Source organism: Callithrix jacchus, chromosome 17 (assembly GCF_049354715.1).
Source record: "Callithrix jacchus isolate 240 chromosome 17, calJac240_pri, whole genome shotgun sequence".
Taxonomy (NCBI): Eukaryota; Metazoa; Chordata; class Mammalia; order Primates; family Cebidae; genus Callithrix; species Callithrix jacchus.
In genome coordinates, this window is record NC_133518.1 from 74757148 (window position 1) to 74782857 (window position 25710).

General features: G+C 45.4%; 1 protein-coding gene across 5 annotated transcripts in view; it reads right to left on the bottom strand.

The window, feature by feature from the left end:
• Positions 1-25710, bottom strand: part of TRANK1 (tetratricopeptide repeat and ankyrin repeat containing 1) — a 127862-nt gene that overhangs the window by 13922 nt on the left and 88230 nt on the right. For 4 of the 5 annotated variants that reach the window (XM_035278568.3, XM_035278569.3, XM_035278565.3 and 1 more), the window contains exons 10-18: positions 24310-24471; positions 21226-21480; positions 19225-19401; positions 15366-18245; positions 12194-12393; positions 11767-11904; positions 7136-7282; positions 6191-6347; positions 2333-2421 (exon numbers count right to left, since the gene is read on the bottom strand). In XM_035278568.3, the coding sequence (XP_035134459.2) occupies positions 2333-2421; positions 6191-6347; positions 7136-7282; positions 11767-11904; positions 12194-12393; positions 15366-18245; positions 19225-19401; positions 21226-21480; positions 24310-24471 (4205 nt within the window). The remainder of the gene's footprint in view (positions 1-2332; positions 2422-6190; positions 6348-7135; positions 7283-11766; positions 11905-12193; positions 12394-15365; positions 18246-19224; positions 19402-21225; positions 21481-24309; positions 24472-25710) is intronic. The other variant, XM_035278567.3, reaches the window with a different exon arrangement.

The following is a 25710-nucleotide window of genomic DNA, read 5'->3' on the forward strand; positions in this document are numbered from 1 at the left end:
GCAGCAAGAAGTATCTGACAAACCCCAGATTAAGTTACATGCTACAGACTTAAAGCAACTTCCCTGGCACAACAGACAAACCACTCTTCGAAGAACTGGAGCTGAGAAAACACTGGGAGCCGGGTACAATGGTTCACGCCTGTCGTCCCAACACTTTGGGAGGTCAAAGCAGGCGGATCATGAGGTCAGGAGTTCAAGACCAGCCTGGCCAAGATGGTGAAACCCCGTCTCTAGTAAAAATACAAAAATTAGCTGGGTGTGGCGATGGGCACCTATAATCTCAGCCACTCAGGAGGCTGAGACAGAATTGCTTGAACCCAAGAGGCAGAGGCTGCAGTGAGCTGAGACTGCGCCACCGCACTCCAGCCTGGGCAACAGAGCAAGACTCCATCTGAGGCGGGGTGGGGGAGTGAACATTACGAATTCCTTCTCCAGTCATGCCAGATCACAGATACCTCACACTGTGGCTTCCATTAAGTCCTGAACTTGTGATTTCATTGTCCTCATCACTTTCCAGTACCTTTACTCAGGCCCAACTTCATGAAATTCCAATGAGAAGAAGGATCATTAAGGCAGCAGGACAAGCCCTCCGTAGAAAACATTGCTTTAAAACATTTGTTCCAAAGTGGCAAGAGAAACTGCAGATACTTTTCCTCTAACATTCAAGGAGCTGGAGCCTCCTAACATGAACACCAAGGTGTAGAAAGAAAGAAAGTGATCTTTCTTACAAAACCCAGCTCCAGTTGTTCTTTCAGAAAACATCAGCAGCAGCTGCATGCATGGGGCACTCCACGTGTCTGGGGTAGAGAAATCTTAAGGAAATGTGCATCTTGTATGGTCAGGCCTGTGGTGTCAAACATTCTTGGTTAGTTACCCACAGCAGTTCCTCCTCTCTTTCTTGCGTTTTGGCAGAACTTGCCTTCCATAAAAGGTTACAACTGCCGGATGGGATTGCTCTCCCAGACTCCGTTGCAGCTAGGAAGGCATATGTGACCTAGTGCTGACCAATGAGATATAGGAGGAAGTCCACTGAGGACTTCATGACGAGAGAGAAAGAGAGAGAGAGAGAGATCAATGAGAATAAAGTGCCTGCACTTCATTCCTGCTTGGAATGCTGCTGAGGGAATGGAGTCCTTGGAGCTGCTGCTGCAGCCATTAGACAGCCAATGAAGGGGAACATCTCAGACAAGCTGCAGATGACACAGGGAAGAGATGGAATGAGACTGGCCCATGCTGACTTTGCTGAACTGCAGAACCAACCCTAAGATCTGATTTCTTGTTATTAGATTAAAACAAAACAAAACACTCCTTTAGTAAGGTGCTTAAAACTTGCAGGTGAAATGGTCACCACCATTTCAAGAGAGACACACATCCCAGCCATGGTGCTTCACCTGAGACCCTGTGATGTGCAGGAATGCTGACTCTGGGAAAAGCAATGCGGCTCTTTAATCTGGTTTCAGAGTTTCAAGAATTCTACTGCAGAGAAAACACTTCCTGGAAGAAGACTGCTCAGGACCAGTAATACGGCTTGTATCTGGAAACTGGTCAGTGCGCTCTAATAATAAAGCTTAACCTATATTCACCAGACTCAGATTGGCAATGAAATCTGCTTGATCAATTTGAAAAAAATGAATGACAGATCAATCTGTTACTGCTTTAAAATGCAGTATGATGATAGCAAAGCTTTTAGTTTATAGAGGACAGGAGGGAAAGGAAATACATCGAAGGGGCCAGGCCCAGTGGCTCACACCTGGAATCCCAGCACTTTGGGAGGCCGAGGAGGGCGGATCACCTGAGGTCGAGAGTTTGAGACCAGCCTGACCAACATGGAGAAACCTCGTCTTTACTAAAAATACAAAATTAGCTGGGCATGGTGGCACATGCCTGTAATCCCAGCTACTTGGGAGGCCGAGGCAGGAGAATCACTTAAACCCAGAAGGGGGAGGTTGCCGTGAGCCAAGATAGTGCCATTGCACTCCAGCCTGGGCAACAAGAGCAAAACTCCATTTCAAAAAAAAAAAAAAGAAAAGAAAATATATAGAAGGATTCCTGGGTGGGGCAAAGGCCACAGCCCTCCATGGATCTATCAGCACATCCTGGCACTTGGCCAAAATGAAGAGTTGTCATCCCTGTGCTGGCCAGGGAAGGAGCAGGATAGGAAGCTCTCCTTATCTTGAGGTGAACTGATGTTTCAGAGCACGGGGCATGAGCACTGTCACCCTCATCCCGTCCTGGTGACAGACACCACAATGGGAAATCTGCCTGTGAGGTCTGACGAGGGCACCGGTGACAAGGACCCCCCCATCCCCTGGCTCCTAGTCCAGCCCCTTACCTTCCAGCACTGGTGCTTGGCGTAGTAATCTCCCTGGGCAATCCACTCCACAGGAGTTGAGGTCTTAACGAACATGCTATCATCAAAGTCTAAATGAAAAAGAAAAGTGTGGTTGCTTCTCTGGGCTTTCATGCACTTAAAACTGTTGTTATGGGCTGAATTGTGCCCCCCCTGCCCAACCAACCAAGTTCTCTTGTTAAAGTCCTACCTCCCAATACCTCAGAATGTGACTGCATTTGGGGAGAGCCAGGGCCTTTAACGAGGTGACTAGGTTAAAATGAGGCTGTTAGGGTGGGCCCTCATCCAATCGGACTGGTGTCCTCAGAGGAAACTGGAACACAGGGAGACCCAAGGGGCAAGACCATGCGAGCACATAGAGAGGCTGTCTGCAAGCCAAGGACAGAGGCCTCAGAAGAAAGCAACCCTGCCTACACTTTGATCTTGGGCTTCTAGCCTTGGAGAACTGTGAGAAAACGCATCTCTGTTGTTTAGGCCATCTAGTCGACAGTATTCTACTACGGCAGCCAGAGCAGACTAAAACCTGTGCTGCCCTTCTAGTATTCATTAAGATAAATTTTAACTTACCAAACCACATCTGTGAGGGCACTGAAAGGAGGAGGGAGAGGGGAGAAAGGATGTGGTTTGATTTTTAAGTTTTGGTTGACTTTCCTTTTCTGTGGGTACCAATCAGAAGGCAGATAGAAATTAAAAATTCCTCCTTGGAAACCCAAAGTCAAGTAGCTCTTAGCAAGCTCCCAGGCCAGGGCTTTAGCAAGAAAAAAGGTGGCAAAATTTTATTTCTAAATGTGCAAACTTTGCCCTCATCACATTCCTGTTGGTGGACAGAGACCATTGCATGCCCTGCTGTCCATCCCGTTATCCTCACTAGCCTGCAGGTGACCATTTCAGCACACCACCCCCGCCGCCTGCCTCCCCCAGAGCATCACCGACAATGGGTGACAATCCCTGCAGGTTCCGAGCCACAGCTTCATGAAGCACACAAAATACAGTGAACACCAGGGCAACACCGGCAGCCAAATCAGAGCTGAAGGAATCAGAGACACCTTGGCCAATGGATATTAAGTGAGCGAGTGAGGCAGACAGGCCAGATTCGTTTACAAGGTGCAAAAACACATGTTAAGCATCACAGCTTGATCCCTCCGTGCTCTCCCTCTGCTGGTGCTGTGTAGCACTGCAGTGATGACTTCTCAGCATCTTGTTCTGACTCCATATGTGCTGTTATGAGTGCCCCAGTGACATTTAATTCCCACAGCAAAAAACCCATCCCACATTATCTCGGAACAGGGCCAGTGAACTCTGCAGATGCCATGTAAAAGAAACACAATTGCGTAGTCACTATACTTAATCCAAGCACAATGGAACAGATGCTCTGAGAGACTTGACTATGTACAGTGTAAAATGTGTTGTTAAGACTGACCTTTTTCTTGCATTCTTGATGCTACAAAAACATAAAATCAGTTGTAATCCATTTTCATTTTGAATTTTCAAATTTAAAAAAAATCACCTATCTTATATGATCTCTCTTTATTTTTTTGAGATGGGTCTAGCTCTGTCACCCAGGCTGGAGTGCAGTAGCGTGATCTTGGCTCACTGCAACCTTCACCTTTCATGTTCAAGCGATTCTCCTGCCTCAGCCTCCCAAGTAGCTGGGACTACAGGTGCACACCACCACACCTAGCTAATTTTTGTTATTTTTAGTAGAGATGGGGTTTCACCAGGTTGGTCAGGCTGGTCTCAAACTCCTCACGTCAGGTGATCCACCCCCCTTGGCCTCCCAAAGTGCTGGGATTACAAGCATGAGCCACCACATCTGGCCATATGATATCTTACAGTGGGTCCCAGAACATACCTGGGGAATTCAGGGGAATGAGCTGCAGGAAGATTGAGAAGGCCTATTACTAGGCCAATCCACTCACTTTCCTTTGGGAGAGAAAGTGGGACCTGAACACGGTCATGTCATTACACAGGTGGAGAATTTTTATGCGAACCTATGTTTTTTGTTTTTGTTTATTTTTTTGAGACGGAGTTTCACTCTTTTTACTCAGGCTGGAGTGCAATGGCGCGATCTTGGCTCACCGCAACCTCCGCCTCCTGGGTTCAGGCAATGCTCCTGCCTCAGCCTCCTGAGTAGCTGGGATTCAGGCACACGCCACCGTGCCCAGCTAATTTTTTATATTTTTAGTAGAGACGGGGTTTCACCATGTTGACCAGGATGGTCTCGATCTCTTGACCTTGTGATCCACCCGCCTCGGCCTCCCACAGTGCTGGGATTGCAGGCTTGAGCCCCCACACCCAGCCTGTTTTGTTTTTTAACTCCTAGCCTTTGACTTTTCCCGTCACAACAGTCAAGTCTTAGGATAAGAAATCTAATCCTAGTCCCCAGCCGAGCCATCAGTAATAACCAGAAATAGCCTCCAAACTGGCTGAGGAATGCCCAGGAGAAACCTCTCTCCAGCAGCCAAACTCTGCTCCTTGCCCTATACTTACAGAAATTAACAATGGCCTTGAGGAGACAACTTGACAACTAACCCTCAAGAAAGGCAACAATTTGCTCCTTCATGAAGGGCTGATTATGTCTCTTCTGTTATCCTATCAGGAGAACTTCACTTTGTTAGGTAGTCTTTGCAAATTAATGAAAAAAAGATACAAAAATTAAAAAAAATGCAAATAGCACAGAGATACAAAGGTAAAAAATAAAAGGTGTCCATACCTACTCAATAGCCCCATGCCCACCAGTGTCAGCACCAGAGGTCATCACTATACACAGTTGTGCATCAGAAATAATAGGTGTATACATGACTTTATATGCATGCTACCTCTCCAAACTCCTGCTATTTAAACCCTTGTTACCCACAATCAGGAACCGAATACAGGGAAGTTTTCTGATTAATTCCTTACTGTCGCCGCTCTTGGTTCTTACTATCTGAACTGAGAGTTCTTACTGCCTGAACTCTTAGTTTCCTTGTTCTGTGAAACGCAGAAACCACACAGATTCAGACAACCTGTTACCACAGTAGCTGGACTCTCACAAGCCCAGTTATTGATAAACAAACTCAGGAACTGAATTGGGTTTGACAGTTAAAGACACTTCAATAGGTGTTTGTATATTATCTAAGTACACATGCATAAACATTCTATTCTGATATATACTGATGTACATAAATGGTTTTTATATTTGCATAATAATATAAGGTTACTTATAAATTATATCATTCTACCCAGGCTGTTTTAAACTTCTCTTTCACATAATACATCTTGAACGTCTTTCCACATCAGGAAATGACAATCTACCACCTTGTTCTTTTTCATGGATGCATAGGAGTCCCCTGAAAGAAATGCATTTAACCTTTCCCTCATTGGTGGACACTTAGATTGCTTTTCGTTTCTTATGATCACAGACAGGGCTGTGATGAGGATACTTACGCAGGTAGTTTTGAGATTTTCAACACAAATATCTCAGATGTATTTCTAGAAGTGAAACTGTTGGGTTAAAGGTATGTACAATCTTTATTTTTATAGATATTGTTAATCAACTGTACAAATACTCATAGTACTTTGTATTCTCCCAAAAGGGCCTATTTCCTCTAGCCCTGTCCATAATCCCCACTTTTAAAGGACAAATAAAAGATCTTCCCTGAAGGCATTAACCTTCCCAATCCCACTACAGCCACACTTTCCCACACAACTTGGCAAATGAATAACAACTTTCATTTCTCAGAATATTGTGGAAAACAAATAAAGCACTTTCAAAAAGCTACACCTTTTATTCCTGACCATAAGAACGGCTGAGAGAAACATGATTCCTCCAATACTGAGAGTATTTTAACAGGATCTTACCTTTATTTTCATCTGTCTTTACAACTTGGACAAAATCTCTCCTAATGAAATATTTGAACGCGGGAGCCCGTTTCTCTCGGTTTTCATCAAAGATCCAGAGGTTGACCCGAGCCCGCGTGATAGCGGTGTACAGCTGCTTCAGCTCCCCGTTGAGGAGCTAAAGATAACATTGAGGACAAAGATGAGGAGCCATTTGTCATTAGCTACAATGTGACACACTCCAATGGGCTTACTCTATCTAATTTTGGAAAAATACAAAAACTAAATTGTATAGAAGGATAGCACAGCTGAGAGCAAGATGCCAGGAGCTCACTATGGCCACAGCACAGGTAAGCAACGCTCCAGTGAGGCCAAGAGAAACTCCCCCCTTTCCCAGCTAAGCAGGACGTGAGCATGCCATCTGCATGGGACGACCTTTGAATCGGCCATAAGTTGTTTTTTTTTTTCTCTTTTTGCTCTAATTATTTTGTGTTAATTCTGAAATAATTACAGATTCACTGGAAGTTACAAAGAGTACAGACAGATCCCATGTACTCAGTTTACCCCAATGGTTACCTCTTACACAATTGCTGTGACTTATTTTTAAAAAATTAAACCAGTCATACACTTCTATTATAACTATCACTAGCACTGAATTACTCCAAACCCACCCTACGATGGCATCAAAATTTCTGATAGAACAAAGCTGAGTTCAGAGGTGAACTAGAAAGTACAACCCTCCTCCTTCTGCTTCAGACAGTGCCCACCCATCAAGCCCAGCTCTCTACTGAGAAAAAGGGAATTTGCCAGAACTGAGATTCCTGTTCCTTCCTTGCCCAGCCTCCATTCCCTGTTGCTGAGGAAAACCAGCCAAGTGCAAGTTCCATTTTCCTCTCATCTTCTCTCCCAGGCCTTGTTTACTGGTTCCATGTCAAATATGTGTGTTGACAGATGGCAGAAATTCACCTTGTACATTTCTGGATTCACCATGAGAGATCGCCCCTGAGCAGAGCTTGGTTGGTCCAGGGGTACTTCAACCAACGGCCGGTTTTCCTCTCTGAAGTCAGTTGATGTAGGTGTGAATGAGGAAATGATCTTCCATTCCTTATAAGCCTGAACAACAACAAAAAATTGAAGACTAACAAAATATGCTTTTGAACTATACACATAGCCTCCCTGAGCTTCATGGAAAATTAAGCCTCATCAGGGTACCAGGCCTTCAACCTCAGCTTTGAGGAAGAGTCCATCCTGTGATCTTAGAATGGATAGGAGGGAGAGACTAGCTTGCACAGGCAGAAACCAGGGAAGTTGTGAAAATTCCCCACACGTTAGACCAAAATAGCTAAGAAGCCAGGCACACATGACCACTTCCAGGGAAGAATGCTAAGAGCTCAGGGAGTTGTTCTCATTGAAAGAATTTGTACAATCAGCATGGACGGGGGAATCCTCACCCCTTCTCACAACACGGTTAAGAGATGTCACTTAGGGTCAGCAGTTAAGACACATATGGCAGAATGTTTAATTGAGGAGGAAGAAAATCCAGGGCTATGGTGTGCGAGGTAGACTCTCAGATCGGACAGAACGAATTTGTATCTCAGTTCTTCCATTTATTAACTTTGCAACCTTGGACACATTGTTTATTCTCCTGCTCTACAAAATGAGGATACTACTACCCAACTTTGTTGGGAAAATAAAAACAGATCATGAGTGTCAAACGTCTAGCACAGAGTTTAATAGTTGATATTTTACCCATTTTTTTTCCTTTACCAAAACCCCAAAACCAAAGTGACTACGAGACCAGGGGCTCGTAAGTTTTTTCTTGAAAGTGTCAGATCGTAAATAATTTTCTCATTGCAGGGCACGTGATCTCTCTCGCAACTGCTCAACACCGCCGTTTTGGTGCTAGAACAGCGGTCAACAAGTAAACAAATGAGTGTGTCATGTTCCAACGGAACTTTCTTTGTGAATCGAATTTCATATCAGTTTTACATGCCATAAAATATCATTCTCCTTTGGGTTTTTTTCTGATCATTTAAAAATGTAAAAACCATTCTTGCCCACAGGCCATCAAAAACCACCAGTAGGCTGGATTTGGCCAGCAGGCTGTCATCTGCAGATACCGCTAAAACTCAAGTGCCCAGATTACATGCAGCATTCAGAATTCAAAATTCTTAAGAAACTTCGTATTTCATACTTTCCCATGTCTTGTGAGAGTAGCTAGTTAACTCTCCTAGCCTTTACTTTCCTCTTTATAAAACTTGCCATCTATGCAACTTTTAAAGCATGCTGAAAACGTTAAGTGGATAGTTTATTACCTGCCTTAAGTTACTCCATCATCTCAACTATGTAAACAAGGTTAAATGCCTTAAACGCTGTCTATTAAATAGGAATGGCTATGCTACTCATCGATTATGGTACCAATCACCATGTTCTGAAACATAAAATCATTTAAGTCGTTGGAAGGTTTAAAATAGTCTTCAGGACATATTTGTGACCGCCCTCTTTGTGAAGCTATGTAGACAAGGAAATTGTCTGCCAAGGAAAAGTAGGCAGAAGACACGAGTGCTTGACATTTGAGAGGATCCTCCTGGCAGGCAGCACGAGGTACAGACTGGCTAACCTTGAAAGGGCTAGGGAAGCACAGTGTGTTTTAAAACTGCTGGAAGAGAAGCAATAGCTGCTCAGATGGCACATGACTGACCTGTTTTATGAATCAAACATATTGTATTTCCAAGGTGGGGCCTTTTAGGAGTACGCTCATATACTTGTAGCAAGGATACAGGCCTACAGCATTTGCAGGAATAAAAGCAGCAAAATTGAAAAGTCCTCCAGTTTCTTCTCTTGGGACCATCAATCGTGAAGGAAAAGGCTTAGATTTTACTAGCAAGCCTACCTTTAGGGGTCTATTCTCTAGGTCAGTTAGACAATCCATAAAGGTTGTGGTTTTCAAAGTCCCTCCTGTACCACTGACATGAGTCTGAAAGAAAGGAGGTCCCACTGGGGAAAGGTATGAATGGCAGTCACCCTTCTAAGTGCCCACAGAAGGACAGTTTGAGGGTGACTTGACTGGAAGAATGACTTCCTCTCCCCCAAAAAGAAGGCAACGTCCTACAAAACGCTTTGGGGTAACAGTTCCATGGCCCCTTCCACATCTCAGGGGATGGCTCTGGTGACCATGTGTTTCAACAGGTAACAATAAACCCTCTAGAGAGAAGAATCACAAACCAGGCCAAAAAGCAGCACACCCCTCAACCCACTCACACGTATAAGCCCAGATAACAGCTGCTTCAAAGAGGGTGCTTGCCAGAAACATAAATGAGACGGAAGAAGGGGTCAAGGAGAGACAGGAGCTCTCCACAGTCCCCCAGGTTCAAATAGCAATCACTGTTCAGCAGCCTTCAGTTACCTCGAAATAAACCCCTTGTAAGCAGCCAGACCACAGGAGACTGTGGAGATGTGTGACCTGCCTTTCATATCCTTTTATGAAAGCATTTCCTCTCATCTGCTGACTGACTGCCTTTGACCTGGAGGCTGTAAATGATAAACTCAGAGTGTGCTTTGGGCCACGGAATTAACAGTCGCATTAACACTGGAAGGAACCCCAGCAGAAGTAGTTTCCAAGGTCTTACTGTTTACACACGATGAAGTGGATGTGAACAAAAGATTCCGTGGGGGATTGTTTCCATTTCAGGCAACTCCCTGAGCCACTGGTGGGAGCACGGGGTCAAGATACCCAAAGCCTTCACCATTTTCAGGTTCAAGATAAGACACACAACTGGATTTTTCTTTCACAAATAGAGCCAACCCCTAGTCACAGATCCTGAAGTCCAGAGCTTCTTGAGCTTCTTACTGGCACAAGCATAGAACTGGTACTTATCAAAGGACAGAAACAACAAAGTCTTACCCTTCCTCTTTTAGGAGAGCCTCAGTCCAACCATGACCGATGGATGTATTGTTAGAAAAAAAAGTTAGTCCTCAAAGGTAAAAATGGTTCCAGGGTTAATGAGTGTGCATCTGATTTTATTAGCAAAATTTAATAGAAAAGGAACGTACGTAAGGAATCGCAATGATATACTAATTGTGGAAGGTTCTGGAATTCAATTCACATGCGAGGCTTATAAAGAAGGAAAATGAAAGAGATTTAGAACTCAAAGCATCTGAGTTCGTCTCTGGGCTCTGCCATCTACGTTATGACTATGAGAAATTTACTTAATCTCAGTGACTTTCTGCTTTCTCTACAGATAAAGGTGGCTCATGCTTGTAATCTCACAACTTTAGGAGGCCGAGGTGGGTGGATCACGAGGTCAAGAGATCGAGACCATCCTGGTCAACATGGTGAAACCCCGTCTCTATTAAAAATACAAAAAAATTAGCTGGGCACGGTGGCGCGTATCTGTAATCCCAGCTACTCGGGAGGCTGAGGCAGGAGAATTGCCTGAACCCAGGAGGCGGAGGTTGCGGTGAGCCGAGATCGCGCCATTGCACTCCAGCCTGGGTAACAAGAGCGAAACTCCGTCTCAAAAAAAAAAAAAAGAATGAGCATAATAAAAATACCTGTAACTTCAGAGGGTTGGTTGAGTGAGACAATGAATTCCAAAAGTACCCTGTAAACAGCAAAGCACCCAGAGCAATATTATAATAGTTGTGCTGTTCAGGCAAAATAACATTTAAAAAATGGTATGAAAAAAAGGAAGGACTGTATCCAAAGGGTCAGTGCTAAAGCCAACAGTGCTCTTGACTTGGGTGTTCACAGCCCCTTCAAGCATGCATCATGTGCAATGGAAGTCTGCAACAAGGACTGGGAAACAAGCCAGCCAAGTCCCCAAAGAAGACCCCACAGTATAGTCAGCAGCCAGTCTAAGTCTGCACCAAAAGACGGTGGAAAAGAGAAAACAGTGGCTAGAAAACCCAGGACAATGGCCATGAGTTGGTGGCTCTACCCATCATGAACAAAGCTTGGGGAGAAAAACCCACGAGGACTCAGGAGCCAAGTGAAAGCAGTGGACCAATACAGAGGTCACTGGGGGTCAATCTGGGGATGCTTTGGCTGCCATCATCTGCATGGGCTGCAAGCAGTGGTAGTGAAGCCATGCTAGAGGGGTCTCCCATGCAAGGAAGCTGTTCTTATCCCCCACATTACCTGATCCAGAGGGCAGGAACCAAGCCTCATTTGTCTTCCTGGAACTGTCTCTATCTATGAACTGACCTTACCCAGTTCTGTCATCACAGGGTGGACAATGCTAACCTTGGCTTCATCTGTAAGGCTCTCCTTAGAGCTTGCTCCAACTTGGGCATCCCTGGGAGCTAAGGATAACAGTGGCTAATGAGAACTGGACACTGGCACTTGGGTACTAGACAGCCAAAGAAGGGCAGAACATGGGGGAACCAGCCCATGACACACTGTGAAACAACCCACAGCTAATGCCAAAACCCACATCTAAACACACAAAACCTCACAATGAATGAATGATGCTCCAAAATACAAACAGGGGCCTGTTATAAACTCTCTTGCCCTCAGCTCCAAATTCTCTTCCCCAGAGTGAAGGTCAGCTCATACAAATACATTCATTGTGTGAAAAGAATTCAGTGTGACGTACCTCAGAATCAGTAAAAAAGTTGTAAAGGAGGACATCATCAAATTCTAAGCCTTTTGCTTCATAAATTGTTAGCACAAGTGCTAAACCCAGCTCTTCTGGAATTTTCTCCTTTGCCGTTTCATTGGCCACAAGGATGACCTGCAGGAAAACAAAAGAACATCAAGGTCTACAGGGAAAAACCTGGTAAGGCTCAGTCTATTTATCTGGGAGGTAGGTACTGTCTTTAAAGAGAAATGGCCAGCATAAACGTGGTTGGGCAGGCCAGGGGGAAGATGAAACACTTGGCCACTCAGCCATCTCTGGAACTCACCCATTGTGGGACAGGGACTATTTTGAATTCTACCTTGTGGAATAATTTAGCCTCTCAAAGCTTTCTTCAATTGCAAACTGCCTTTTATTTCAAAACATAAGAAGCCAAGCAGCTCACCTGGTGGGCTCCAAATTCAATGGGCTGAGTTTTCCTTTTATTCCCTCGCAGCAAAATTGCCAAGTCGCTTACACTACAAGACTCCAGAACAGTTGGCTTCGGACCGTCAAAGAGGCCAGTATCCCTTGGAAGGCGATCAAAAGACTCTGGGAAATAGAACTGAAGTAAATCTACCACTCCAGAGGCCAGATTGAGGATTCCTGGAATACAACAGAAAACACAAGCTGGATAATGAACAACATGACTGAGTGTTTTGGTTATTTGGGGTGGGGCACGTGCTTTTCTTGAGAAGCAGATTTGGCCCCTATAGTGTGTATAATTGCAAGCCTGTGTCCAGTTCCCATTCGATCACCACTGCAGCCCTGAGCTCTCTGGATACGGTGGATAAAGGCAGAGACATGTTGCTGTGCTCAGAGAATTTTGTGGGCTCTCATTCCCAGCCTATATTCATATTAGAGAAAATTACCTCACGAAGAGTCCAGGCAAAAATGTAATATAAACAATGAGAGCTGTTACAATGCTCACATAAGGGGCTGGTATGGACTTTGGTAAGAAAACCAGAATTACCTTGTCCTCTCCCATTGGTGCTTACAGAGCTGGCAGCACCATTACCATGGTAACAAGGGTGCTGCATGTTAGCTAAGGACAGCAGCCAAGGCCTCCCGCACGCTTTTCCACTAGGTTTATACCCCCAGTCGAGAGAGGATTACACTAAGAAGAAATGTCGGAGGAGGGGAGAGGATTTTCCAAAGAGCTTTATTCCTGGGTCCCATTTCTCTTCTAATATCTGAAGTGACATTGAGAGTGACACTGACTGAATGCCTATCACATAGCAGGCACCTTTATAAAAGTCATCCCATTTAATCCTCACCACAATGCAGTGAAACAGATGAGACAATTGCACTTTTACAAATAGGAACTCTGAGTTCTGAGCAGCTAATAAATACCTCCAAGTGATAGGATTTGAATATAGATCTTCCTGGGTCTCTCCATTATTTTTAGAGGCCACATGCCCTTTACAAACGCCAGATAGATGTAATGATCTAGGTAGAACATCATGAAATGGGCATATGTATCTCCATTGCTATTACCAGATAATGAAAGGAAAAACTGGCTATCCAATACTACTGTCATTAAAAGTATACAATATAAAGGAATAAACCTAAGTGGAAACTGCTCAATCTAAGCAATAAGCTTTCACTGTGGTTTCCTTCCCATTAGGAGTTAGTAGGGGCCAAAGATCTATCTTCATTAACAAGAGAATCAGAAAAGGGCAAAAAAATTGCTGTAGAATCCACTTAAATGGCCTTCTAGGGAACTAGACAAGTAATCTTTGATATAACCATTAATCATACTCAAAGAATAAAAGATGCCTCAAGCAAAGAGAGGAATCAAGTGCTGATCCATACTATACATGGATAAACCTTGGAGGCATGAAGCTGAGTGAAAGAAAGCAGACACAGAAGGCCACATACTGTATGATTCCGCCGATACGAAATGTCCACAACAGGCAAATCCATAGAAATAGAAAGATGAGTTGTCACCGTGCAGTGGGAGGAGAAGACACAATGAGTGGTAACTACTATGGTTACGGGTTTTGGGGGAGGGTTAATTTCTGAAAATGTTCTGGAACTGGATGATGGTGAGAGCTGCACAATCTTGTGAATACATTAAATTGCACATTTCCAATGGGTGCCTTTTACGCTACATGAACCTCAGTGAATGCACTGGACTGCACATTACAAACATTCAGAATCTCACCAACAGGCCGGGTATGGTAGCTCATGCCTGTAATCCCAGCATGTTGGAAGGCTGAGGTGGGCGGATCACCTGAGATCAGGAGTATTCAAGACTAGCCTGACCTACATGGTGAAACACTGTCTCTACGAAAAACACAAAATTAGCTGGGCGTGGTGGCAGGCGCCTGTAAATCCCAGCTACTCGGGAGGCTGAGGCAGGAGAATCACTTAAGCCCAGGAGGTGGAGGTTGCAGTGAGCCAAGGTTGCAACACTGCACTCAAGCCTGGGCGACAGAGAGAAACTCCATCTCAAAAAAAAAGAAATCTTGACAACATAACATTAGATAAAAATACTCAGTTGTAGAAAGATATGTCCAGCATTATCCCATTGAAGTATTTAAACAAGTAAAATAATACTCCATATCATCCACTGACATTTGTAGGCCAAAGGAGGTAAATTTGTTAGTATCTAGAAACCATAAAGGAAATATCCTGACGTTGGTATCCTGTTATTTAAACTTGTGTGCCTCAGTTTCTCCTTTGTAAAATGGGACTGATGCTTCCCTGCAGTGGTGTTATGAAGGCTAAGCATGCATACCAAATGTAAACTGCTTAGCATTGTGCCTGGCACAGAGAAGGTGCAAAACTGAGACACAAATTAAAAACACCTGAGTGCGGCTGGGCGCGGTGGTTCACGCCTGCAATCCCAGCACTTTGGGAGGCTGAGCCAGGTGGATCACCTGAGGTCAGGAGTTTTGAGACCAGCCTGGCCAAGATGGTGAAACCCCCATCTCTAATAACATAATACAAAAAAGAACCTTAGTCTGGTGTGGTGGTGGGTGCCTGTAATCCCAGCTACTCGGGAGGCTGAGGCAGGAGAATTGCTTCAACCTGGGAGGCGGAGGTTGCCGTGAGCCGAAATCACACCACTGCACTCCAGCCTGGGCAACAGAGCAAGACTCCATCTTAAAAAAAAAAAAAAACCGAGTGTGTGTCAATGTCTACTGCCTACCACCCTCCCTTTTTTTTTTTTTAGCTTCTCTTTGGGAGAAAACCAGCTTCAAGAATTAATGACTTATAACTGGTATATTACTTTATATAAAATGAGCAGGTACTTCCAAAGTGCTTTAACAAAAGTTCTCAAACAGTTTAAATGTTCCCTCTGAAATGTATTCATATTATGGCAAACTTCTTGAGATATAATTACTGAAAAGTCAGTTGCCACCCAACCACAGCTTAGATTATCAACTTTAGAAGGAGCAGTGGCCAAAATCATACCATCTCTTGTCCGTGAGCATATTTACTAACAAATTCCAAAATATTCCCCTTCCTTCAGCTATAAAAACCCAGCAGGAGCTAGTCTGCAGCTTCAAAGGCAGCCCGAAGTCTGTGCCCGAGCACCCCCAGTTGGCAAGCCCAAGGCCTAGACTCACCTGAGTGGGACCTGTAATTCTGGTACAGCTGGTGGATCTTCTTGGGCTTCCGGACAACACACTGCTTGTCGGCGGTGCTTTTGCTGGCATAGTGGAACAGAGAACGCAGATCGCTGAAGCGGAAGGCCACACCCTTCATGATGCTCTGCGCCGTGTCCCCCGTGAGGAACATAGCGTTGGGGTCGTTGATGCATTTCATCAGCAGTGCCAGCTCAGCTTGGGTAAAGTCTTGAATCTCATCACCATAAAGCTCGTGGATGGACCATGGAAGCACCCTCAGCTTCGACAGCCTCCGGGATATGTTGTACAGAACATCCTCTTCATCGAAATAACCTTTCTGGGACCTGATTTGCTGATACAGACAGAAGAGGCTATAGATCTCACTCCGATCTTCCTTGAAATTGGGGGACCGCTTCCTCCCTAATTTCTTATATGCTTCTTCAGTGAGTCTCCCATAGGGACAGCTGAGGGCCTCAAAAGAGCCCTTTAGAAAAGATTTTATTTCTTTCCAAATCAGTGCGGGGTTGTAGGTGGTCTTCCCTTTGGTCATCTTGGGCCATATTTCATTTTTGAACACTTCAAACGTCACATACACCCGGGGGTCACTGTCACCTGTACGCATTTCCACAGCTCTATCCTCCTCACTGTAGTCCCCATCCACCTCAGCCTCCTCCTCATCCTCTTGCCAGTTGGGGATGGTCGACTCTTCCTGTGTGGACCAGCCTATGATGGTTCTTTTCAAGCTTCCATCTTCGTTTCTCAGAAAAAATGGTTTGGGCAGAGACGCATCAAGCAGGAGAAGCAGCTGCTTGGAAGTGACAAAGAGAGGAAAGTTCTCGTCCTTCAGGTCCTGCAGTTTGTGAATGTTGGGGTCCAGTGGTTTGTAATGACTGGTGGCCTTGGTGGACTTGGAAAGCTCAATGAAATTCCTTTGTACCTCCTGGCACAGGACGTGGTTCTTGGTCACAAAGATCTGATGCAGATGCTCCAGCTGGTGGGGATCTTCTGGTGCACACGCTTCTGCGGTTTGGCCGCCCCCGGCTGGCTCCACACAGGCTCCCCCTGTGCAGTCTTCGTACTCCTGCTCATCTATGCTGTCAACTGTTTCCACTTCGATAGAACCTTCCTCTTCCTCGTCCTCTTCCTCCTCCTCTTCCTCCCCACCCGGACCCTCTTTTCCCAGTTCCACTTCCAACCTTCTCTTCAGCCAGATCTGTTTGGCCAGCAACGGGCTCCCTGCCTGCTCAGCTTTTTCCCAGTAAACGTGGAATTTCTTCCACAATCTGTACAAGCAGCAGGTGGTCTTCCCCGTGCCACTTCGCCCAATAAGGATGACGGGCTCCAGTGGCCTGGGGTTGAGGTCGATCACCGCGTACTCAAGCTCACCCACCCGGAAGGGATACTCCACCGTGGCTGTCGTGTCATTCAGGATGTTAAAGGCCATGTTGGTGCTGAAGCTGTGGAACTTCATGATGTTATATTCTGTCTCCACTGCACTGGCCGGGGGAAAGTACTCAGGATTGGCATGCTCCTTGCCCTTCTCGGCCTCCGTGTCCTCCACATAGCAGCGAGGTATACGCTTCTGAATTTTCATGTTAGCTGACACTTGAGCTTTATTGATACCCTTCAGCTTCTTCCTCAGGACACAGGACAAGCCCCGGTTGTAGGCACTGCAGATGGCCTTGATGGAATCGGCCAGTTTACCGTGATCTAAGACAATGTCCCAAATCCGGATGATTTCTGTGTAGATCCGCCCTGATTTCTCCGTGGCACACGTGTTCTGCTCTACGGCAATGATCTTCTCAGGACTCTCACTGCATCGAGGGGAGAAGTCGATGGCAAGCTCCCACAGCATCCGGGCTCCTTTGTCCAGCTTGGCTTCGAAGAGCAGGATGCTTCCTTTCAGGTGCTTCAGTCGCTTCTGCAAGCCGTGGGTCCACTCGCCATTCCCCAGCTGCTGGATGGCAAGGATGACTTTCTTCTTGATGACTTTAGACATGACCTTACTAGACAGCTTCTTCAGGATTTCTGAAGTGCACTCGATCTCCCAGGTCATGTTATCAAAGTCCTGGAGGCAGGCCTCAATCTCCTGCGTGCTCCTGTCATCCTGATTGTCATTGCCCTCCTTCCCTCCGTTATCAGCGGGCACAAGCTGCAAGGCCTCCAGGCCCCCCTGAGCATGTCCTTCCCCTGCCACACTACAGTCAGGGGCCCCTGCACCCAGGGTCGGCTGGAGCTCATCTTTCTTTCCTTCCTTGCCAGCTACTGCCTCCAGAGGCTCAGAGCTCTGAGGACAGTCCTCTGAGAAAGATGGATCCACTTCAACCTGCTGAATCAAATCTGTGATGTCCTGCATAAGGCGGTCTCTCAGAGAGCGTGTCCTGAGAGCTCCAGGCTCTTCCCTGGTCACCTGGGTATCTGCGAGAGTCTCCCAGCTGTCAGGGACTGCACTTCCTTCAGACAGGGTTCTGGCAGTGGTACCACATGGCAGTGACTTGAAAGAACCCTGGGACTTGGGCTGGGACGTGTGACCAGGGGCGGTGGACCTGGAGGGCTTCCCCAAGTGGGCAGCAGAGTCCTGCCGGCTCCTCCGCCTGTTCTCCATGAGAGCTTTGTTCCAGGCCAGGAGCAGAGAGTCATTCTTCTTGATCCGGTGCCGTGCATCTTTGCCCTCTTTGTTCTTCAGGTTGAAGTTGATGTCAAACCTCACGAGCAGGTCCAACAGCTTCTTCACGCGCTTTAGCATGCCCTTCTGGAAGAGGATGTGCATCAGCGTGTTCCCGTTGCCGTCCTGGACGTTGGGGTTGAGGTAGCTGAATTCGGTGGGGTTGGACCAAAACAGATCCAACAGATGGTTGAGGAAGCTAAAACCAATGTCAGCTGAAAGACACAAGCGAAACCCTGTGAGCGCTAAGCCACTCTTCTCGTGGGACAGCAAACCCTGGGGTTTGAGAGTGATACCAGCCAGGGGCATCTCAGAACACTGAACTCCCCCAAATATCTGACATCCATTAAAGAACTCAGCGGTTCTCAACCAACGGTGATTTATTCCCGAAGGGACATTTGGTAACATCTAGAGACATTTTTTATTGTCACAACCAGGGCAGTGTCACTGGCAACTGATAAGTGGAGGTCAGGGATGATGCTAAATACCCTCCAACGCGTAGGACAGCGTCTTACAACAAAGAGTTATCCAGCCCAACATCACGGTTATCCCCAAATAACTGCATACGATTCTAGCAAGATCCTTCACATGAGGACCCTTGAGAATGATATAAATAAATGGAAAGTGCTTTTCAGCTACCAGCAGGCAACTCTGGAACTTAAGAATCCTCCATAGGGCCGGGCGCAGTGGCTCATGCCTGTAATCCCAGCACTTTGAGAGGCCGAGGCAGGTGGATCACAAGGTCAAGAGATCGAGACCATCCTGGTCAACATGGTGAAACCCCGTCTCTACTAAAAATACAAAAAATTAGCTGGGCATGGTGGCGCGTGCCTGTAATCCCAGCTACTCAGGAGGCTGAGGCAGGAGAATTGCCTGAACCCAGGAGGCGGAGGTTGCAGTGAGCCGAGATCGCGCCATTGCACTCCAGCCTGGGTAACAAGAGCGAAACTCCATCTCAAAAAAAAAAAAAAAATCCCCCATCAACCCACCCTGACTATTCACCATGACTGTCACTTCTTCCCATCGTGCTACAAGTGAGGGGCCAGGTGACTTGGACAGGCCTGGCCAAGAAAGGGGGCTTGTTTTTTAGCTCTCTAGTTTTCACAAAAGGAAAGACCAGAAAATAGAGCATCAGTTCTAATATCCAGCCGCTTCCTGCTCAAGGAAAAGGCTGCTTAAAAAACAAGGGCTTACCTTTGATCTCTAGAAAGATGTGGAGTGCTGCATGCAAAGGCGTATCACCTTCCATGAGAGAAATAGCACGGGGGTCTGCGCCCTTGGTCAAGAGAAGGAAAGCCAATTCGAAGTCCTCATGTTTCAGGCACATGACAAGTGGCTTCTCCTGGCTCTCCTGAAGACCATCAGGCAAGGCTGGGAGGGGGCAGAGGGAAGGGTAATGTGAGCAAGCACAGCCTGGCTCACCTGATGAGAGAGGAACCACTTCGGTTAGTTATTCAGTGGCAAGGGAGGAGCTAATGCTTACCTAACTTCCAAGATCCTCCTACCAGTACCCATTCTGCAAGGCAAAGGCCTCCCCCAGCAGCCTCGCCCGTGCCTCCTCTCCACCTCCCCACCACACGAGCATAGTTCCCACCATTCCCACTGTCCTGGCATGAGGACTGAAACCCAACACTTGGTTACTTCAGGTAACACCATACCTGAGACAGTCAGTGTGAGGACACTTTCTACATCTCTGGCTTTTTTTTTTTTAATTATAATTATACTTTAAGTTCTGGGGTACATGTGCAGAATGTGCAGATTTGTTACATAGGCATACATGTGCCATGGTGGTTTGCTGCACCCATCAACCTGTCACCTACATTAGGTATTTCTCCTAATGCTATCCCTCCCCTAGTCGCCCACCACCCAACAGGCCCCGGTGTGTGATGTTCCCCTCCTGTGTCCACGTGTTCTCACTGTTAAACTCCCACTTATGAGTGAGAATAGGCTACAGCACTTGCTTCTGGGCTCTTATTCTCCCAACTGCCATCTTCCCTGACATCTCTCCACTCCAAATCACCTTCTTTTGTAGCTCAGTCCACACAGCCTCTCTGCATGGAAGTTCCCCAACCTCCAGCTAAAGGCAGAGCCCCCACTGTGGATCTGCAGTTTCCTCACACGCTTCCAGCAGCTGCGCACTCACCTCTGCGGACTTGGTTCCTAGCACCTGATTCTGAGACGTGCTCTAAAAGTGCTTGCTCAATCAAGGAATAAAACAGGAATTCCATGCCAGCCGTGGTTTCCAGACAAAGAAAGTAACACTCCACGTAAGGAAGGAGTTTAAAGAAATAAATTGCAGACGAGACCCCATCTATCTCCTGAAAGCTGTGGATGGAGCCAACACCTAAAGGCCTTGCACAGTGTGTGGCACTTTGAGGGCTAAGGATCAACATGCTATTGATAACACATTACTGTTATATCTTACATATTATGTGTTATTGATAACATGTAATCTCTTTTCCCACGAAAGACATTGTCTCTTACAGCACAAAACAAGCAGAAAACTACATAGCCAAGGCACTTTTCTAAAAGCCTGCACACATTAATTCATTTTAGCAACGAGGAGATGAAGACATAAATAGCCTGCCCAAGGCCACACAGTTAGTAGTGGCATTACTGGGGTTGTGAGGGACAGGGGTGGGAGGATTTTGGTGTTTCTAAATCAGTTTGGAAATAAAACCGAATTCAGCAAGATGTGTCCACACTCCAGACACACACCCAGCCACGCGTGATAGTTCTGATTAAAGCAGCAGATGCTTCCACCCACAATCACTTGACCATTTCTTTAAAAACAAGCATCTCGAATTCCAATCAGTTGATCAGAAAAGAACGTCACAGAAGCAGACAAGGATCCACACAGCATATCCACTGCAAGTCAAAGTCTAGCCAGAGGCCAGGAGGAAATGACTGCTGTGGGCCAAACACAGCCAAGGACCCTCCACACACCTGACGTTTCTCATACAAGAGAAAGAAAGGTAGCAACTGGAATCCACAAAAGTGTAGAGTTCCTCAAGGGCAACTCACTCACAGGGCAGTAACCTCCATCACTGTTTGAAAACAAGAATACACAGGGGAGACAATGAGGGTGAACTTCATGGTGCCTCCAAAAGCAAGGGACAGGCAGGCAGTGGCCTGGACCCCATCATGTGGAGAATGTGCACAAGTCTCCAGTGCTCAGCATCCAGTCACTCTCACCTCCTCTGTCTATCAGGCAGCCCAGAAGCTGTGTCTTCCGCTGGTCCCAGGTGCTGAGGTGGGGGATGATGGTACAGATGTCGAGGTCTGAGAAGCTGCAGTCTTTGATGAAGCAGTCTCCAAGCGGTGGCTCTCCACTGACTTTGCGGGTCAGCAGCAGAAGCACCTCAGGCCATTTCTGTTTTTCCAATAAGAATCTGAAGAAGGTGCTGGCACAGTCTTGATTAATGTCACAGACCAGGTCAGGAGGAATTTCTTTCAAAAATAAGAAATTTTCAACGTTCCAAAAATGTTCATGATTCCTCTTCTTTCCCCAACCACAACCCAACATCCACATATAATTAACATGGATTACAGGTCAGTACTTTTAAGCACTGGGGATACCACAAACAAGTAATAAATTATTTGGGGCATGTTGCTTAACCACTCATGAATATCAGTGTAAGCAATGACCTTGAGACTTCATGGGAAGATTGGAAATACCCTCTGAAGAATATAGGGCCTGGACCAGGAGACAGAAGAATGATGACCGTGTCTTAAAGCAGAATACCTGAATTCCGAGTATTCTAATGAGATCAAAACGGCAAAAGCCTGACTTGAATTCTGCGTGATATTGAGAGTGTCCTCTCCTAATTACCACTGAAATACAGAGATCCTATAGAACAATTAAAAAGTCAAGAGCTGTAAGGTAACCATGAAAGGATGGATTATCCCTCAGTTCTCAATTTTTTATCATGATAAATAAATGTTTCCATCTGATCTTTAGATGTCTAAGACAGGATAAGGGTTATCCCTCTTCATGCTGCTGATGAATCTTCAGAGTGGAAAACATTTTAAACAGATCATCAGCAAGCAGACGGCCAGATTTAGCAAATAAAAACATAAGATGCCAATTAAAGTTGAATTTTAGATGAACAACAAATAAATTTTTGTGTAAGTATACACATGCAATATTTGGGGATATATTTATACTAAAAAATTATTCGTTGCCGATCTGAAATTTAAATTCAACAGGGCATTCTGTATTTTGTCTGGCAGCCCTACCAGTAAGAAGGCAGGGAGGAAGAGCAGAAGGGGAAAAAAACAAGGATTACCTAAATAAGAGCAACCTGATTTGCATTTGCTAGTTCTTGCTTCTCATCTTTCTCCAAGTTTTCTAAAATGAATGTTCATTTTAATATTTAAAATGTTCATTTTAAAATAAGAAGAAATTAAATATAGGCTAGTCTATCATCTTATTTTAACAGGAATCAGAATAAAAGTGTAAAAGGCAAACTACTTAAATAGGCATTTGCAATTTTTGTCCCCCAGAATCTATTTGCTCACCTTCTGGAACAGCCCTCTCCCACCTTCCGGCACTCTCCGTTGACGTAGGGATGGGAGAGAGTAGCATGTGATTTAGGCCTAAGCCAGTCAAGCATCTCCATTCTTCTGATCACAGTTAGGAACAGAGGTACACAATGTGATCAAAAGTGAGGCCCAGGACATTTGTTCAAACCACTGGGAGAGAAACAGATGGGTCCACAAGTCCAGAAACGCAGGACAAGTCAGAGATTAGAGACCCCAGTCTCATCTCCACAGAGTCTGAGCTGGCAGCCAACTGGCGGACAGCTGAGTTGAAAGGCAGGAGACAATGGGTCCTAGTGACTTTGGTGAGCTCCCTGAAGCCAGCCTGGCATTTTTATTATGAGAGCCAAAAAGTCACTTTTTTGCCAATTTTTAGCCCATTTGAGTCTGTCGTTTTCAATAGGAAGATCTATAAATATCCTACCCTATGGCCAGTTATAAATACAAAGAGGAGGAAAAAAGGAAAAGTGAAGACAGAAAAAAGTCAAAAAGGTTGGGTGGATTAGAGACCCACTCAACTCTGGAAGACAGCTGAGGGAGGGCCTTCAAGAAAGGTGCAGAGAGTAAGGAGTTAAGAGGAAAAGGGAAAGTAACCAGGCCGAAGCGAGAGAAAGAGAAATCCACACCCACACACACAACACCCTCCCGGGAAACAAAGGAGGCACAGGAACACAGGCCACAAGACACAAAGGACGTTGGAGAAGCATCCCCATTGCATGTGCTCTTATGAGATTTTTACCAAATCCAATTAAATAAGATGTTATTTCCACAACCCTAAGTATAAATGAGGACAGTCTTTAGGGATCATAGAGCAAATGGCGTTAAGTCCAAAAACCAAAGGCTCCCTAGATGTGGTTTGTACAGAATGTCTACATCTAACAGAAAGCGGCCCCATCCTAGAGTGTGTGTAACAGGTATGCTGGTTATCTTTGACTCACTGATACCTAAGGAAGAAAGGATGACAACCTAGCCTCATCCCAGCGCATCCCAACAGCTAACAAGTACTAGCGTTTTATGTGCAGGACATTAGAATAAGTGTCCTATATCCATTATCTCATGAGGTTATTTCCCTAGCCAAGGCAAGAGATGAAGAAACCGAAGCTTAAAGAGGTTAAGTAATTGGCCTAAGGACACAAATCTGGTACTGGAATGCTAAACTCCAAGGCTTAAATATAATCATCTGCTGCATACCCTGAGTTTTTTCGTCTCTGGCCATGCCTTCCTGCACTCTTCATAAAATTTGTAAAATTGAGACAACTCAGTCTTATGAATTGTCAGTTTTAAAAATACTAAATTTTATCTACTTAGAATTTCTAGAATCTTCCCAAATTATTTAAGTTTTTGTTATCTAAAGTTCTTTTCAGGAAGTTTCCTGATTTCCCCATGATGAAAAGAAGATTCAATTCCACAATAACTTTACATACTGCAACATTAGCCAGTATCTACAGAAGACAGAAACAGCTGTAGTACTTTTTAAATGGCTGTATATGCAAAGAGAAATTCTAGAAGGACACATAAAAAGCTAGTAACAGGTTGCTCCTGGGGATGGGATTTAGGGATTAAGTTCAGGGATACGTAATAAATTTTACAACAAAGAATGCTCTTTGCTATCTGAATGTTTTACCTGTAGATACATTACCTTTATTTTTTAAAATTAATTTTTGAAAAGATATTAGAAAAGAATTTTAATGAACATAAATCATCTTTAACATAATTGAACACTTTGGAAAAAATTACCTTGCAGAGTAGAAAGGAGGCGCAAGAACCTCTGAACTACTTCCTGCTTCAGAAAGTTTTTCTGCAATAACCGGTTTCCGGAGTTCACATAGTTCACCAGCTGCTCCAAGACCTTCCTGAAAATGTCGTTTTCACTAGTGGGTCCATCACCATTGCTGAATCCTACAAAACAGCACTAGGTGATGCTTCTGAACAGAAATTGCAGCTGTTACAGATTGCAAAACTAACCACAACCTCCAGCCCTCCACATATTCACATGCCGTGCAATGTGACTTTGCTGTTCCTCCCATCAAGAAGTAGAACCCCTTTCCCCTCCACCCTCCCCTGATCCTGGCCTGGCTTCAGGATTTGCTATGATCAACAGAATGCAGTAGATGTGATTTTTATTCTTTTTTTGAGACAGGGTCTCACTCCGTCACCAGACAGCAGGCTGGCATGCAGTGGCACGACATTGGCTCACTGCAACTTCCGCCTCCCGGGTTCAAGCAATTCTCCTGACTCAGCCTCCCAAGTAGCTGGGACTACAGGTGCACACCACTACGCCCAGCTAGTGTTTTTGTATTTTTAGCAGAGACAGGGTTTCACCATGTTGGCCAGGATGGTCTCAATCTCTTGACCTCATGACCCACCCGCCTTGGCCTCCCAAAATGCTGGGATTACAGGCGTGAGCCACGGCGCCCGGCCCAGTAGATGTGATTTTTGTGCCAGTTCTGAGTCTGAGCCTCAAGAAACCTTGTATACTTCTGCTGACTCTCTTGAGGCTCTGGCCTCCATCATGTAAACAAGTCAGGCTAGCCTGCTGAGAGATAAGAGACAACACAGAGCAGGGAGGATCAGCCTAGTCGTCCAAACTGAGGCCCTGCAGATGTGAAAGAACCCGGCCAACATCTCCAAAGACTGCAGACATTTGAAGAAGTTCAAGTAAGGCCGTAGGAACAGACCAGACTATAGTGTCGACCCACAGAATCAGGAGCTAAACAAACGCTTGCTGTTTTAAGCCACTAAATTTGGAGTCTTTTGTTACGCAGCAACAGATAACTGATACAACAATTCAGGGAGTGACAGGAGAATAGGGCCTAGCACAACGGCAACATCCAACTACATGTCAGCCACCCAACTTTTATGTCTTATTTGCAAATATAAAAGGCCAAGTAAGAAGCCATCTCTCTGGCCAAGAAAGGAAAAACCATCTCTTTTTCACTCAACTTATTTGATAAAGTAGTCATGATGAGAAAACACCTACTGGCTGGGAGCAGTGACTCATACCTGTAATCTCAGCACTTTGGGAGGCTGAAACTGGCGGACTGCTTAAACTCAGGAGTTCAAGACCAGCTTGAGCAACATGGCAAAACCCCATCTCTACAAAACGTGCGTGTGTTGTGTGTGTGTGTTTATATATAT